The 18,821-nt window shown below is 37.0% G+C and overlaps 1 protein-coding gene across 1 annotated transcript in view; it reads left to right on the top strand.

The window, feature by feature from the left end:
• Positions 1-14,101, top strand: part of syndig1.S (synapse differentiation inducing 1 S homeolog) — a 192,431-nt gene extending 178,330 nt beyond the window's left edge. The window contains exon 4 of the mRNA XM_041564363.1: positions 13,047-14,101. Within this exon, the coding sequence (XP_041420297.1) occupies positions 13,047-13,205 (159 nt within the window). The 3' untranslated portion in view covers positions 13,206-14,101. The remainder of the gene's footprint in view (positions 1-13,046) is intronic.
• Positions 14,102-18,821: the final 4,720 nt, after the last annotated feature.

Below are 18,821 nucleotides of genomic sequence, written 5' to 3'. Positions count from 1 at the left end.
TTTTATTATTACAGAGAAAACGGAAATCATTCTTAAAACTTAGAATCATTTGATTAAAGTGGACTCTATGGGACGTGGTCTTCCCATAATTCAGAGCATTCTGGATAATGGGTTTCCAGATAAATCATCCCATACTGTTAACTGGTACTAGACCCATACATTTTATATGTCGCTTTTTCATTTAAAAAATATATTCAGCTTTTCAAGTAATCTGCTGGTGCCATGAGCATATAAACCTGAGCCACTGTAAAACCAAATCAATAGTCACTTCTTTTATCAGGCTCAAGGTTATTTTATAAATGCTGTAATTTATGTTTCTCCAAAGCCCCGTACTTCCTATTGAACCTACAAAGTTGAAGACTCTGGTGTATGAAAGCAAAGAGTTGAAGAATACTTCCTTGCCGTTGATATGCAGGTTTATTTTTTGATGGCTACCTCTGGAGATTACAGATAAAAACTCTTTTAAGTTAGGAAGTTCTGGTTTGATTTGTGTTAGTGTGTTGTTTATTTCTCTAAGTGCAGATCATCACATTTTGCAGAAATCTCTGTAATATAATAACAGCACTAGAAATAGACAATATAATTTTAAAGATAGGCTACAATTCCAAAGAAAACCAAAGAAAAGCACTGATTGGATATAATGCCTTGACACTGATTGGATATAATGCCTTGACATAATTTCCTTTTAAACTGAAGACACAAAAACAATAAGAGGCCAACATAAATTCTATTTAAAAAAACATAAATTTCTATTTAAAAAAATATGTACAGACATGGGACCTGCTATCCAGAAGGCTCAGGAACTATGGTTTTCTGCATAACAGATCTTTCCGTAATTTGGATCTTCATTCCTTAAGGCTACTAGAAAACCATGTAAACATTAAATAAACCCAATAGGATGTTTTTTACTCCAATAAGAATTAATTGTATCTTGGGATAAAATACAAGGTACTATTTTATTAATACAGGGAAAAAATGAATGGACATTCTGCAATTCAGAGCTTTCTGGATAACAGGTTTCCGGATAATGGATCCAATACCACTGTTTAGGGATTCTGACGATTATTGGAACTTTCCTGAAAAATTTGGCTAAATCTCAACCCTTATTTGAATATGGAAATTAGGACAAGGAAGGGTTAAAAGGGGGTGAGAAATGTATATTTTTCCACTGATAACCATGCTGCTGTTTTGATCACATAGGTGGTGTTTTCTCCATTTATATTTATGAATATTATGATTTATACATGTTTTCATGACAATGTACAATATGTATTTTAAGTGAAACTGTTCTTTTCGTGCATTACACTATGAATCAGTGTTACAAACACTACTGTCCGTAGACTCTAAGAACTTGTTGCAGAAGTAATTCTTCCCATTATACAGGCATAAAGCTTAAAACATAAACTGATTATCATCCCTTCAGCTGGAAGTAACATTCTATATGGATGTTTCACTTTGTGAAAGAGCCTAACAATATTGCTTGTGCCATATATATATATTCATATGTATACTGTATTATAAGCCAAATTAAATGTTTGACGAGGAATTCATATGAATCAGAGGGATGTAAGATAAGCAAACCACTCAGGATTCATTTCACGGACGCTCTCTGTTCAGTAATCAAAATACTTGAGTTTTCCCTAAATGTTCTACTACCGATTTTCAAAACAACTGTATAGTAACCCAGGCTCAGCAGTCTACCATTGAGTGGGTAATTGGCTGCACAAATAACGGACAGGAATACAAAACAAATGGATATATGATAAACCTGCCTCCCAAACATTCACTAAAGCAAAACAGTCACGCTGCAAACTTATACCAAACAATTGTGGATCACATTACATGCCACAAATTGCTAGAAAATCACCATCAGATATATTGAGTCAATTCAAACACTGGCGTACAGGTATAGGGTCCATTTACTGGGAGCCCGTTATTCAGAAAGCTCCGAATTACGGAAAGGCCATCTCTCATACACTCCATTGATGAAATTATTCACATTTTTCTTTATAAAATTAAAACAGTACCCTGTACTTGAACCTAAATAAGATACAATTAATCCTTATTGAAGGCAAAACAATCCTATTAGGTTCAATTAATGTTTCGATAATATTTTAGTAGACTTAAGTCATAAAGATCCAAATTACAGAAAGATCCCTTATCCAGAAAGCCCCAGCCCCCAAGCATTCTATAGCAGGTCCCATACTTGTACAAATACATAGTTAGCTACATAGTTAAATCGGGTTGAAAAAAGACAAAGTCGATCAAGTTCAACCCCTCCAAATGAAAACCCAGCATCCATACCCACACCCCTCCATACTTTCATATAAATTCTATATACCCATATCTATACTAACTATAGAGTTTAGTATCACAATAGCCTTTGATATTATGTCTGTCCAAGAAATCACCCAAGCCATTCTTAAAGTCATTAACTGAATCAGCATCACAACATCACCCGGCAGTGCATTCCACAACCTCACTGTCCTGACTGTGAAGAACCCCCTACGTTGCTTCAATTAAAATTTGTTATATGGTACGTGTGATAGTTGGTTATAATTACGGTGCCCAGGTGGGTCAAAAACTGTATAAATATAGAAAAAATACACTATAGTTATATGAGATAGCTTAAAGGGTATCTCTATACAAAAATAACCACTAGGGGATGAGTTGCCCTTCCCTTTTGCTATAAAATAATCCAAATATTCATAATGCTTGATTAAATAATGAGAATGTGTTGCATTGGAGAACATGATAGTCGCTACAAGGGGAGTGCTCAGGGCTGTAACAAATGCTTGAAATAAAATAAAACTGCTATATTATTGATCCAATAATAATATAAAATAATGTAATAAAATATAATATAATATCGCAAATTTCCTGCAAAATTCACGAAAATGGCGAAAAATTTGTGAAACGGCACCAGTGTCTGATTTTTTTTGACACCGGCGTCCGTTTTTTTTTTTTTTTTGAGAAAATGCGGCCGTTTCGCAAATTTATTCGCTGGTGGCGAATCGCGCAAATTTGCCGCCAATAAATTGGCCCATCACTAATATTAATCTAAGCTGGAAAAAAAATTAAAAGCCATTTACATTATCCATATCCTGATATGGAAACCAGTTATCTAGAATAACAGGATGGTCATCTCCCTAAGAGTCAATTTATAAGCAAATAATTCAAATTTGAAAAAAATGATTTATTTTTCTCTGTAATAATAAAACAGTAGCTTGTATTTGACGGGATCTAAGCTGCATGGATCCACATTGGTGGCAAAGCAATCCTATTGGGTTTATTAGATGTGTAAGTAATTTTTAGCATTTGGTGATCCAAATTACAGAGTGATTCCTTATCCGGAAAACCCCAGGTCCCAAGCATCTATAAAAAAAAGGGGTGGTTCACCTTTAAGTTAACTTTTAGTATGTTATAGAATGACCAATTCTAAGTAAGTATTTTTACATTTTTTAAATGATTGGCCTTCTTCTTCTGACTCTTTCCAGCTTTCAATTGGGGTCACTGACCCCATCTAAAAACAGATGTTCTGTTCTGTATTGTTATTGCTACTTTTTATTTCTCATTCTTCTATTCAGATCCTCTCCTATTCAATTCCAGTCTTATTCAAATCAATGCATGTCCTTTCCTATTCATATTCCAGTCTCGTATTGGAATCAATGCATGGTTGCTAGTGTAATACAGATTGCTGAAAGCTAAATAACTCAAAAACCAGAAATAATAAAAAATGAAAACCAATTGCAAATTGTCTCAGAACATCACAGAATATAACAAACCCTTTAAGCATCACCTGTAAATGGGCAACCAATACAAAACATCATTCTCTACATTTGCTAAATGCCTTATAATATTACAATGGATACATTGTCAGTTTTTACTGTATTTAGTATATCATAAGCATACAGGTATTTTATTATACCTTCAATAATACTGTACTTTAAAAAATATTCTACTTGGAGTGGAGGTAATATAAAAATGACTTTAAATCCCCCTAAATTGAGGCTCTCCCACACCTTCCCCCGATTAGAGGGGTTTTAGATAAGTGGTACTAAAAAACTACCAGTTTAAGGTGTAGGAGTCAGTGATCAGGGTTATGCTTGATCCCTGTCTAAACATCAATTTTTATGACCAATGTTTCGATGGAGCCAGGGTGAAAGTTAAGCACATTTTTTGAATATGCCTTGAATAATGAAGAGCAAATTTGTCTTGTATTACGTCACTGAAAAATTTACAAAATCTCATCAAAATGGGTCAATGGGTGTTTTCTTGCAACTTTAAAACACATTAAAGCCAATGGGCATTTTTTCTGCAAATTAATGCCTGGTGAAAACATTTCATTCATCGCTAGTCTTAAACTATAGCAGTATTGTGAACACAGGATGGAGCAATGAACATGGTAGGCATTTATAGCAATGTTTTTATACTGTTTCCAAAAATGTCACCAACTGGTTTTAGTTGTGTTATCCCTATTAGATGGAGTGTGCCAGGGGCTGTAGGCAGAGCACACAGGGCAGAGTTTTCGAGATCTGGTAGGGCTGATGCTGTTAAGATGCATGAACATGGGTGAATAGTGCAAAACATGAAAACCTTAATAAAAAAAATCCAAGAAAACTTAAATGAGAGACACATTAGAGAAAAGTGGAAGATGATCCAAGGTTGAGAAAATAGCAATGGGAGAGGACAAGAGCAAAAACATGAGGCGAGAAATGTAAAGAGCGAAAGAAAAAGGATGAAGAAAAATAGTGGCTTTTTTCCAATGGAAGGATGGTAGAAAAAGAAGTGCCAGATAGTGATGGGCAAATTTATTTGGCAGGCACGAATTTGCTGCCAAAAATATATTTGAAGCTGGTGACAATTCTGAAAATCAGTGGGCGTCTAGAATTGTAGCCGGCGTCAGAATTGTCACTGGCGACAATCCTAGGCGCCCATTGACTTTAACAGGCATCAGAATTGTCGCTGACGGCATCAAAATTCGCATTTCGCAAATTTTTCGCTGTTTCGCAAATTTCTCGGGAAATTCGCAAATTTTTCTGAGAAGTGAAATGGGAAAAATTCGCCCATCACTAGTGCCAGATAAGGAAAAAACAAAACAAAAAATTAGAGACATAAGTCAAAGGAATGAGAAAAAATGTCTCACAAAATGAAATGGGACTGGTTTCATAGAAAAGAAGAGCATAAAGGAGGTGTGAGTAGAATAGGAAGAAAAACTAAATGATATAGGCAGAAAGGTAGATGAAGGAAGGATGGAAAGTTGGAAAGGAGAAGAAAGTAAGGGGCAAATTTACTAAAGGGCGAAGTGACTAACGTGTGCGAAAATTCGCCAGCATGACGTCATTTTGGTACTTCACCGATTTACTAGCGGTCGCCGGCATAACTTCGATATCGAAGGAGATAGACTCTAGAGTTCCTCAAAATTTAGCTGAAAATTTTTCTAAGTCCCAAAAAACTCGCTGGCGTCTTTTACTTTTTCAGGTTGATAGGCTGAAAAATAGCGTACATTTTTTTTGGGGTAACCGGCTTCCCCCCTACATTTCCTAACATATGGCACATAAACTATACAGTGGGCTCATGTGTAGGGCAATATTTATTTTATTTTATTAAGGTTTCCCAGGCTTGTGTAATGTAATGTATTTGCTGCAACATATACGTCCATTCAACTTTAACTTCCCGCCGTATGCAAATTAGCCAGCACTAGTGCAACTTCACTTGGCGCAGTAACGCTAGCGCAACTTTGCCAGCATTCGCCGCCCTGGACGCAACTTCGGATTTTAGTGAATTAGCGTTGTCCTGGCAAATCTACGCCTGGCGAAGTGTCGCGCCGTGAGCGAAGCTGTCGCTGGCAAATTTCTGGAGGTTAATGAATTTGCCCCTAAAAGAGAGAAAGAAAAAAAAAGCAAGAAACGGAGTTGCAGAGAAAGCACAGAATCAATTCTTTGATGTCTCCAGTTCCTGCTGCCAAATTGCACCACCTCCATCTTTTTACTGGGAGATGGTGATCTCAGGGTCATTAGCAGCATTGCCTTGCTGCCACCCATAGTGAGTTGTACTAAGGCCAAAAAGTTACAGTTAAACAACCAGAGAACATGTCCACATTTTTTGTTTTGCTCACATTTCTTTTGGCAAATTCCAAATGGGACATGGTTTGTAGCAATGACTTTCGCCGGTCTTCTAAAAAAGCCCATATTTATGTAGTGCCTGGCTTATAGTTGTCACATGGACATCTTCCCAAATCTCAGCTGGGGATCTTCACAGTTACAGTACTTCAGGTAAAATCCCATTGACCTATTGTTTGCTTCTATGATTAATGTCATCATTACCCAGTGAATACTGCTGTGACATCTTACTGTGAAATGGAATGGTGAACTTAACATGTAATAATTTAAAAGAGAGCAGGAGTACTAATAATAACACAAATTTAGAAAAGTTAAATACAAAAATAAAAAAAGTAAATATAAGGCTAGTTAGTGACTCTCCTTGGAGAACCAAGGAATGGGAACGGCTTTTCTTACAAGGTGCTTTTAAGTCATTTTAAAGTCCCTTTCGTATTCTTTAAAAGCACTGCAGAAGGAGCTCCCTTAGTTGGCCATACAGCTTGAGATCCGCTCATTTGGCAAGATCAACATGCTCACTGGGCTGTGACTGCAGGCCTACAAAGACCCATTAGGTGGGTTTGCTCAAAAGATATTTTTAGTCAAATATTGATTTAGCCATCGGGAGGGCCCAATAACCAATAACCTGCAAACTTGATCTGGAGAGGCCAATTCAGAATCTTATATTGGCCCATGTATGATCTTTTATGAGTCTGCCAATATATATATATATATATATATATATATATATATATATATATATATATATATATATATATATATATATATATATATATATATATATATATATATATATACAGATGAAGCCACTTGGATTTGTGAGATAAATGCGTCATGACTCATGGTTAATTGAAGAAACTGCGTTATCTAAAGTCATCTTAACTCATTTAACCTTTCCATTAGCATACCAAAGCACCATTGTGAACAATGGTGAATGCCTTAATTAGATGGGATGTTGTGACGCAGTTTTCTGTGTTAAATGAGATAAATGGGATATCTGTGTTTAGTTATTCTGTGTTAAACAGACAAACCAAAGTGGCTGCATCTGTATATATATATATATATATATATATATATATATATATATATATATATATATATATATATATATATATATATATATATATATATATATATATATATACTGGATGCTGTATGACAAAGAAGTTAGTTTTGTTTGTTTAGCACTTCTACTAATGCAAGAAAATCAAACTTTAGATGATTCAGGCACACAAAATAAACTTTAATAATGAATTTTATTCCACTGCTGGTCTGATTCACCTTACTTTCTCAAAGCAAAAGAACTGGGGAAATACAAAGAGTTTCGTTAAAAGCAGAAAACCACACTATTCCCCGGTGAGATTGCCATCGATCGACCCTTTCATCGACCCACAGTAAAACAAAATACATTTGACAGCAATTTAAAAAGCCAGTAGGTCAAAACCTGTATTCAAACCAGTCTGTAAAGTACAGTACTAATCCAAAAACATACACATTGCAAAACTACGTGTTCTTAGTCACCTCCTCTCTTGAGCATAAGTACTTGATCAAAGACCATAGCCCTGAGAATAAACATACCGTATCTCTGTGATCAAAAATATTGTATGTGATGCTAATTGACTTTCATCTCCCTTCTCTTCTCGAAATCTTTTAATAGTTCCTATAAATCTTGCTTTAAACATACGATTTTACCCACAAATACCAGGTAACATACTTTTAATAACAAATAAAGAATATGTGAAACAGCAATCATAGGGGCAGATTTATCAAGGGTCGAAGTGAATTCGAGGGAATTTTTGAAGTAAAAAAATTCTAAATTTGAAGTAATTTTTTGGATACTTCGAGCATCGAATAGGATACTACGACTTCGAATTCGATTCGAAGTAATAATAGTTCGAATATTCGACCATTCGATAATCGAAGTACTGTCTCTTTAAAAAAAAACTTTGACTTCAATACTTCCCAAATTAAACCTTATTTTTTACAGTCTTCCCAAAATTTAAGTTTAAAGTTGAAAGTTCGTGTTTCTAGCTCTCAGTCCGGCAGCTCAGTGATCCATGAACATCTGAACTGTTACAATTTGCTCCATTTAGTTGATACAATTAGTTGATACATTTCTCAGCAGTATCTGTGGAATATCATCAACTATTGTATCAATTCTAACAGCTGCCTTTAATGAAACTCAGGGATAAATGTATTAGTTTAGAACAGTTAAAGAGTTGGCGACCCCCTTCCCAGAGCTGCTTTAGAAAGTGAAAAATTTAATTTTACACTTCAATATCAGAAAAACGGTCACAAATAAGAAATAGAAAGTAATTATAATAGTTATAGATTTTACAGTTCTGATGTCACATGATGATACTATACAAATGCCAGCATCGTCCACCTGTAGCTGTAGCACAAATCTCTTGATGATACCTAATGCCTGCACAGTTTACAGTACGTGCACATTATGCCACATATAAAACTTTACTTTGGGCTCTATATTAACAAAGTTCTGCTTTCACATTCCTTGAAAAGATCTTCTCTGCTGTCCACTGCTTAGGGCTTAAGGTTAGAGTTCAATGCTGTGGACCATTGTGCTTCTGGTTATATATATTGAAACAAGTATTTCCCCCAGTACAACTGTAGGTAATATAATGTTTAGTTTTCAGTAGAACAAATGTAATAAATGTATAGGATCTATTATCCAAAATACTCTGGGTTTTTGAATAAGGATCTATCCTTAATATGGATCAACATACACTAAGGGGCCGATTCATCAAGAGTCGAATATCGAGGGTTAATTAACCCTCGATATTCGACTGGGAACTAAAATCGTTCGACTTCGAATATCGAAGTCGAACGATTTTGCGCAAATCCTGCGATCGATCGATCTAAGGATTTTTCGTTCGATCGAACGATTAAATCCTTCGAATCGAACGATTCGAAGGATTTTAATCCAACGATCGAAGGAAAATCCTTCGATCAAAAAATCACAGGCAAGCCTATGGGGACCTTCCCCATAGGCTAACATTGACTTCGGTAGGTTTTATCTACCGAAGTAGGTGGTCGAAGTATTTTTTAAAGAGACAGTACTTCGAATATCGAATGGTCGAATAGTCGAACGATTTTTACTTCGAATCGTTCGAATCGTTCGAATTCGATCGAATTTAACCAATTCGATGGTCGAAGTACCCAAAAAATACTTCGAAATTCGAAGTTTTTTACATTCGAATTCTTCACTCGAATTTTGTAAATCTGCCCCTAAGTCTACTTAAAATGAATTTAAACATCAAATATACCCAATAGAATCCAATAAAATTGGGTTGCCTGTAATAAGGATTAATTATATCTGGATCAAGTTGGATCAAGTACAAGGTACTGGTTTATTATAACATATAAAAAGAAAATTAATTCTGGCCAAGAAATCATCCAAGCCCCTCTTTAATTCATTAACTGAATCAGCCATCACAACATCACCCGGCAGTGCATTCCACAACCTCACTGTCCTGACTGTGAAGAACCACCTACTGTACGTTGCTTCAAATGAAAGTTCTTTTCTTCTAGTCTAAAGGGGTGGCCTCTGGTACGGTGATCCTCTTTATGGGTAAAAAGGTCCCCTGCTATTTGTCTATAATGTCCTCTAATGTACTTGTAAAGTGTAATCATGTCCCCTCGCAAGCAACTTTTTATCCAGAGAAAACAACCCCAACCTTGACAGTCTACCCTCATAATTTAAGTCTTTCATCCCTCTAACCAGTTTAGTTGCACGTCTCTGCACTCTCTCCAGCTCATTTATATCCCTCTTAAGGACTGGAGTCCAAAACTGCACTGGATACTCCAGATGAGGCCTTACCAGGAACCTATAAAGAGGCATAATTATGTTTTCATCCCTTGAGTTAATGCCCTTTTTTATGCAAGACAGAACTTTATTTGCTTTAGTAGCCACAGAATGACATTGCCCAGAATTAGACAATGTGTTATGTACAAAAAATCCTAGATTCTTCTCAGTTAAAGAAACTCCCAACACACTGCCATTTAGTGTATAACTTGCATTTATATTATTTTGCCAAAGTGCATAACCTTGCATTTATCAACATTGAGCCTCATTTTCCAATTTGCTGCCCAGTTTTCCAACTTAGACAAATCACTCAGCAAAGTGGCAGCATCCTGCATGGAACCTATAGTTCTGCACAATTTAGTATCATCCGCAAAAATAGAAACAGTACTTTCAATGCCCACCTCCAGGTCATTAATAAACAAGTTGAAAAGCAAGGGACCTAGTACAGAGCCCTGCGGTACTCCACTAACAACACTGGTCCAATTAGAAAATGTTCCATTTACCACCACTCTTTGTAGTCTATCTTTTAGCCAGTTCTCTATCCAGGTACAAATACTACGTTCCAGGCCAACATTTTTTAATTTAACCAATAACCTTCTGTGTGGCACTGAATGCTTTAGCAAAGTCTGAGTTGATTACATCCACTGCCATCCCAGAATCGAGGTCCCTGCTCACCTCCTCATAAAAAGAAATTAAGTTAGTCTGGCAAGATCCATTCACCAGTTTCTCTGCACTATGCCAGACCTCAATAAATCCTGAAAGATTTTGGGGCAGATTTACATAGGGTCGAATATCGAGGGTTAATTAACCCTTGATATTCGACTGCCGAATGTAAATCCTTCTACTTCGAATATCGAAGTCGAAGGATTTAGCCAGTGTCGGACTGGGAAACCAGGGGCCCACCAGAAAACCTTAGACCAGGGGCCCACCATTAGTACTATTTTCTTCCTCTCCTCACTCAACCTCTATTCTCCTAGTCTCTTTTCTTTACATACTTTAATCTATTATTCCACCTATTTAGCCTCTTTGTTCTCATATAAATAGGGAATAGCCATGAAATAGGCCAAAAGTTTAGCAGCATGAGGGCCCACTGACACCTGGGCCCACCGGGAGTTTTCCTGGTATCCCTGTGGGCCAGTCCAACACTGGATTTACCGCAAATAGTTCGTTCGAACGAAAAATCGTTTGATCGAACGATTAAATCCTTCGAATCGTTCGATTCAAAGGATTTTAATCCATCGATCGAACGATTTTTCTTCGACCAAAAAATTGTTAGAAAGTCTATAGGGACCTTCCTTGCACCTCGGTAGGTTTTAGGTGGCGAAGTAGGGGGTCGAAGTTTTTTTAAAGAGACAGTACTTAGACTATCGAATGGTCGAATATTCAAAAGATTTTTAGTTCGAATCGTTCGATTCGAAGTCGTAGTCGAAGGTCGAAGTAGCCAATTCGATGGTCGAAGTAGCCAAAAAAAACATTTGAAATGCAACGTTTTTTTTATTCTATTCCTTCACTCGAGCTAAGTAAATGGGCCCCTAAGTAAAGAGGTTTGGCAATCACAGAGCTAAGCTCGCTTAGTACCCTGGGATGAATACCTTCCGGCCCCTGAAATTTTTTTATCTTAACATGTTCTAGTCTCTTGAAATTCCTCATGGGTGAACCATGCATAATTATTTGTATTACTGGAATTGGGACTATTAAGAAAGAAACCTTCATTAACTGGTTCCTCATTTGTTTAGAATTCGGAATCCCAGAATTCAGAATCCCAGATTTTTTTTGTTTTCATCAACCAGCTGACCCCCCCCCCACTGATATTAAGGGTCCCATCCCTTTCTGCTGGATTAATAGGGTTTGGGGGGGATTTTCGATACATAAACCCCAAACATTACTTCTTTAAGCATATTGCTTCTATATTTAGGAGAGTTAATACACTGGCACATTCTTGTTTTTCACACAATAGATCTCCTTTAAAGTTCTCCCCTTAGCTATCATTATCTATTCCTAAAGTACTCTCTATGACATGATAATTTAAATACTAATACAAGGAGCCGGCAAGATGCCAGCATGCAGCTTCGACTGGCATTGGTCTTTTTAGAGGCTTGACCAACAGAAACTGCTAAAGAAATGCTTGAAAATCCTGAATGATTTTTGCTCATTGTCTGTTTAAAGAGTTTCTGTTTCTATGACTTCAGGACGAGGACAACGACCCTGTAACTGTATACAGGTATGGGACCTGTTATCCAGAATACTTGGGACCTGGAGCTTTCCAGATAAAGGATCTTTCCATAATTTAGATCTTCATACAGTACTTTAGGGGGGTTATTTATCAAAATCTGACTTTGTCCCATAATTTTCTGAAATATACTCAGACCAAATCCGCACTGGTTATTTCCCGTTATTTATCAATACTTTTTCCGAAAAAATCCAGTTAGGGAAAAAACTTGCAGAACTGTCTGAAAATGTTAATTTTTCGGATTTTCTGCCCGAAAACCACAAAATCTTTGGATTTTTGCATGAAACCCAGCACAGATCAGGATATCTTTGGGACTTCTTCCATAGACTTACATAAAACCTCGGCAGGTCTGAGATGCCAGATTTTTGGATTCAGACTTTTTCCATCGTCAGGGTGTAATAAATCCTGAAAAATTTGAGGGTTTTTTTCACAAAAAATTTGGATTCTATAGTAAAAAAAAGCCTAGATTTTTTGGAGTTCTGACCCCCTAAGTCTAGTAGAAAATCATGTAAACTTTAAATAAACCCAATAGGCTCATTTTGTTTCCAATAAGGATTCATTATATCTTCGTTTGGATCAAGTACAAAGTACTGTTTTATTATTACAGAGAAAAAGGAAATATTTTTTTAAATATGGATTATATGGATAAAAAGGAGTCTTTGTCTATAATTCAGATCTTTCTGGATAACGAGTTTCCTGATAATGGATCCCATACCTGTACAAGGATTAGAATTATTATTTGAGAGCTAATTCATGTCTAATCTAGTGTTGCTTTGGTTTTTATCTGTTATGCTAGAATGTCGGACTGAGGTTCACTATATCTTCTACTTAAGTATAACTTAAAAACGTAATTCATTTCTGTGATTATTTGCAGACGAACAAAGCGGTAGCCAAAGGTGACTTTCATCAAGCCAGCTCCAGTTCCAGACGGGCCCTCTTCCTAGCCGTGCTGTCTATCACCATTGGAACAGGGATATATGTTGGAGTGGCTGTTGCCCTTATAGCCTACCTTTCAAAAAATAACCATTTATGAACCTCAAAAGGCATGTGACTAATACAAAAATGCACTGGGCCAATGTGCATAAAGATGCTACGCTGAAGGCTGCCAATAAAAAACATTCGAGTCCAGCAGATATTTTTCAAGAAATCTAAATATCTCTGTACATATTAAATTTCATGAAGTTTTCTGTTCATAATTGAATGTACTTTTTTCAGCATTTTGTATGTATTTGCTTTGGCATCGTGCTATACAGACAAGCAAAAAAAGGAAAAAAACTTTTTCTAAAGATCAACCTGTGCCACGGTGTTGCCATACTGTTTGGTAGCCTCACACAGCAATTAGATACGTTGTGTTGTGTTGAGGTTCCTAATGAATTACGGTGCCAGTAAAATATTGAAAATCATTCTGACACTCCGGGGTTCATATACAGCTCATGTACGGTTTTCACACCAGCATTCCAATCATTAAAATTGAAATACAGCAATACATAAGCAGCTTAAGCCACGATTCATTCTCATGAGGTGATAAAATCAATTTAACTAGTGCCCCAGGCAGAGAGTAATGAAGCAAGTTTTGGTTATCTAAATGAACATGGGGGTTTTCTGACCTTACACGTCTTTTCAGCTGCCTTAGATCTCATGGTATTGAATTTGTTCCATCCACTATAAGAACAGGTGGAAAAAAAGCATGTCCAAATAAATGGAGCTGTTTTAGTGCTACTGTATTGTTTGGTACAGAACAGAACTGCCCATAATCATTAGACATAGGGCCATAACTGACTCAAAGGTACGGCATGATTATTATGCCACTAACCATGCTAATTGTTTCAGTCATATGTACTGTTATATATTGTAATTAATGTTTATTGCACAATGCTTCCCGGTCATTTCCTTTATATTCGCTAAATAAAGGTTGTAAAGGATGCATGATTATCTCTATTGCACAGTAACGTCATTCAGCAAAGAATAATGAAGTACAGTTCTGCATCAAGCTTATTCTTGATATATTTATACATATATCTACAGCTGTTTTTAAATAGGAGTTTTAAGACATTTCCACATTTTATTCCTATGACAAGGAAATCAGTAATGGTGGTGGATCCCAGTGATGATATAAAGAGATAAGCAAGGAAATAAAGGACTGTCTCCCTTATATTGTAAATTACACTGAATGCTGAAAGATGAAGAAAAGAAGAACCAAAGAAAACAAAAAAAAAATGAACTACCAGTGAAGTAACTTGGAGCAGACTGAAGGTCTAAGTGGGTGACTTCAATTATCCAGACATTGACTGGGGTAATGGGGTTGCTAAGACAGAAAAAGCTAGTAGGTTTGTAAATATGCTGAATGACAACTTTTTATTCCAGCTCGTTCAAGAACCTACTAGGAATAACTCACTTTTGGACCTTGTAATAACTAATAATACTGAACTCATCTCTAACATTTGTGTGGGTGAGCATTTAGGGAATAGTGATGATAACATGGTCTCCTTTGAGATTCAGTATATTCCACTTGTAAGCAAAGCAAAACCTTTTTGGTTTAATAGAAGTGTTGGTGTTGAGGTGGGTAAGAAAAGACGTGCTTTTAAGGCTTTCAAGTTAGCTGGTACAGCCGAATCATTTATAAGGTACAAGGAGGCCGATAAATCATGCAAAGAAGCTATAAAGCAAGCTAAAATTGATATAGAAAAGGATATTGCAGCAAGCAGTAAAAAAAAATCCAAAATTATTTTTTAAATATGTTAATAAAAAAATGAAGCAGGAAGGGGTGGGACCCTTAATATCAGAAGGGGGTCAGCTGGTTGATGAAAACAAAATAAAAGCACAGATTCTGAACTCATATTTTTCATCTGTCTACACAAATGAGGTACCAATAAGTGAAGGTTTCCTTCTTAATAGTACCAATTCTAGTAATACAACTAATGATGCATGTTTCACACATGAAATTCAAAAGAGACTAGAACATGTTAAGATTAACAAAGGTCCGGGGCCAGATGGTATTCATCCCAGGGTACTTAGCGAGCTTAGCTCTGTGATTGCCAAACCTCTTTACTTCATTTTTCAGGATTCATTGAGATCTGGCATAGTGCCGAGAGACTGGCGAATTGCTAATGTGGTGCCTCTATTCAAAAAAGGATCCCGTTCTCAGCCTCAAAACTAGTCTGACGTCAGTGGTAGGAAAGCTTTTTGAAGGGTTAATAAAGGATAAGATACTGGACTTAATAGCAAATCATAATACTATGAGTTTGTGCCAGCATGGTTTTATGCGTAATAGATCTTGCCAGACTAACTTAATTTCTTTTTATGAGAAGGTAAGTAGAGACCTCGATTCTGGGATGGCAGTGGATGTGATTTACTTAGACTTTGCTAAAGCATTTTATACAGTGCCACACAAAGGTTACTGGTTAAATTAAGTTGGATAACTGGGCAGCAAACTGAAAAATGAGGCTCAGTGTTGATTAAAGCAAGTTATAAACTAAATGGCAGTGTGTTGGGAGTTTCCTTAAATGAGAAGGATCTAGGGGTTTTTGTAGATAACACGTTGTCTAATTCTGGGCAGTGTCATTCTGTGGCTACTAAAGCAAATAAAGTTCTGTCTTGCATTAAAAAGGGCATAAACTCAAGGAATGAAAACATAATTATGCCTCTTTATAGGTCCCTGGTGAGGCCTCATCTGGAGTATGCAGTGCAGTTTTGGACTCCAGTCCTTAAGAGGGATATAAATGAGCTGGAGAGAGTGCAGAGACTAAGTGCAACTAAACTGGTTAGAGGGATGGAAGACTTAAATTATGTGGGTAGACTGTCAAGGTTCGGGTTGTTTTCTCTGGAAAAAAGGCGCTTGCGAGGGGACATGATTACACTTTACAAGTACATTAGAGGACATTATAGACAAATAGCAGGGGAACTTGTTACCCATAAAGAGGATCACCGTACCAGAGGCCACCCCTTCAGACTAGAAGAAAAGAACTTTCATTTGAAGCAACGTAGGTGGTTCTTCACAGTCAGGACAGTGAGGTTGTGGAATGCACTGCTGGGTGATGTTGTGATGGCTGATTCAGTTAATGCCTTTAAGAATGGCTTGGATGATTTTTCGGACAGACATAATATCAAAGGCTATTGTGATACTAAACTCTATAGTTAGTATAGGTATGGGTATATAGAATTTAATTAAAAGTAGGGAGGGGTGTATGTATGGATGCTGGGTTTTCATTTGGAGGGGTTGAACTTGATGGACTTTGTCTTTTTTCAACTCAATTTAACTATGTAACTATGTAACTATAATAAGAGAGCGCCGGCCCCTTGCAAAAAGGAGGCCTCCTGCACAAACTGCTCCAGCCCACACCAAATCCTGCCACCTGGAAGCAGCGGCCCAGTTGCATGGTTGTGCAGACCCTAGCAATCCGGTTGCTACGGTCAAAATTACCCTAGCAACCATGCACTGATTTTAATAACAGCCTGTATGAATAGGAGAGGGCCTGAATAGAAAGGTGAGTAATATAAATAGCAATAACAATACATTTGTAGCCTTATATAGGATTTGTTTGTAGAGGGGGGTCAGTGACCCCAATTTGAAAGCTGGAAAGAGTCAGAAGAAGAATGCCAATGGAAAAGTTGCTTAGAATTATCCATTGTATTACTTACTAAAAGTTAATGCAAAGGTAAATAAGAAGCAGTTTAAGAGGGAGAATCTTCAAACTATAGAGGATGCCAACCCCAAAGAATTTTGTCTGAAAATATATTTTATTACATATTTCTGTGCCACCCATGTACACAAAGTGCAAACAAAAAGGGGTAAGTGTATAGATAGATAATGTAAGGGGTTATTAATTAAAGTATGATTTTTTCGGATCAGAGTATTAAAGGGGAAAACACCATTTTTTCAGAGAATTTTATATTTTTCGTGATTTATTAAACCCTAAGGCTACTAAAAGTCAGAATATAAAAGTACTCCATCTCAAACCTGCCGGGGTCATGAAGAAGTCAATGGCAGATGTCCCTTTTACAATTGGAAGATATTATGATCTGATCTGGGTTTTGTACAATAATCCAAAGAATCCATGGTTTTCGAGTTCTATTGAGTCTTTTCCCACACAAGATTTATCATGTCAATTTATTGATAAATATTGTAAAAAAGTAGATGGGAGTTTGGTCAAAGAGGTTTTAAGAAAATAAGAAATTTTGGGATTTTAGTAAATAACCCCCTAAGTGTAACTGTACAGTGATGAAACGACTCGAGTAATGAACTCTTGTTCATGTTTGTTCAATTTGGTGGGAACTTGATCCCAATGTTCATCAACAGATCTTGTCCCCTGTCAGTACTCAGGAAAGGGATTCTCCAAGAAAAAAAACCCAACATCTCCAGCACAGCAGCTTTGGCTGTTAGAGCTATGACTTCTCCTTCTGCATCGTATTCTATTAAATCATTTAGGATGTAATATTGACTGGGTAAGTACATTTTCCCTGCTGCATAAATCAGTGATTCTTACTGAACCGATACACAAGTGACAACCTGAGTCCCGTGGAGTCGCAGTTGATTTTCCCCTGCTTGTGTTCACTGACAGAGTGTGACTGATGACCTTGCTTGTGTAAAACACACTGTGATAAAGTGCCTATGAAACTTAAAGAGGATTCTACCCTTTATAAGGTTCCATAATAACAGAAATGACATTGTAAACAAGTTTCCAGTTTCTTTACAGTTATTTGTGTAGTTGAAAATGAAAGCAGCGTTTTTCTGTCCATTTTTATACTCTGCACCATGGGTACTGGCTCATGAAATAGCGTAATAGAAGCAGTGCGGGCCAAGCTAACCAGGTGCCCTAGGCAACCCGGCCAATCACTTCACTCCCCTGTGCGTACATTCGCTTGTGCTCGCATGCGCAATGATGTTGCGGGGCCCTGTGTTTAGAAGAAGGGATAGTGGAGTAGTAGGAACAAGGCCGCCATTTGAAATCACGGGTCCCACCCACTCCAGCCCCCAAGCCCCACCCCAGATCCCCCCCACTCCACACCACAGTTAAAAGACCACACAGACATCAGCGCTACAAACGTTAACCCCCCCACAAAAGTTATAAACAGCCATTGATGGTGAGGGCCTCCTTATAAGTTATAGAAAAACTGTGGCGCCAGGACCCCCCATAAAAGTTTTTAAAAAAACATTGGTGGTCAGGGCACCCCTACAAGTTAAAATAAAACATTGGCACCAGGGTCCCCCATAAAAGTTTTAAAAAAATCATTGGTGGTCAGGGCCCCCTATTAGTTAAAAAAAAAAAAAAACGTTGACTTCAGGACTTCAACTTTGGCTCCTTTCATGGCTTTAGGTCTTTTAGCAGCTTTGGGACTTTGGCTCTTCGTGACTTTGACTCGGCTATTTTAGACTTTGCATGCCCTTTAAAGGGGAAGTAAAGTTTAAAATAGAATAAGGCTAGAAATGCTGTATTTTGTGTACTAAATATAAACATGAACTTACTGCACCACAAGCCTAATCAAACAAATAATTTATGCTTTCAAAGTTGGCCGAAGGGGGTCACCATCTTGTAAATTTGTTAAACATCTTTGCAAGACCAAGACTGTGCGGTCTGGGCTGCTTAGGGATTGTCATAAATTATCAAAACAGGGAAACAAACAAAGCTCCTTGAGTTCTGCATGGCTGGAA

This window comes from Xenopus laevis, chromosome 5S (genome assembly GCF_017654675.1).
Source record: "Xenopus laevis strain J_2021 chromosome 5S, Xenopus_laevis_v10.1, whole genome shotgun sequence".
Lineage (NCBI taxonomy): Eukaryota > Metazoa > Chordata > Amphibia > Anura > Pipidae > Xenopus > Xenopus laevis.
Note: the sequence above shows the minus strand (reverse complement) of the source record. Positions and strands in the feature narration are given on the sequence as shown.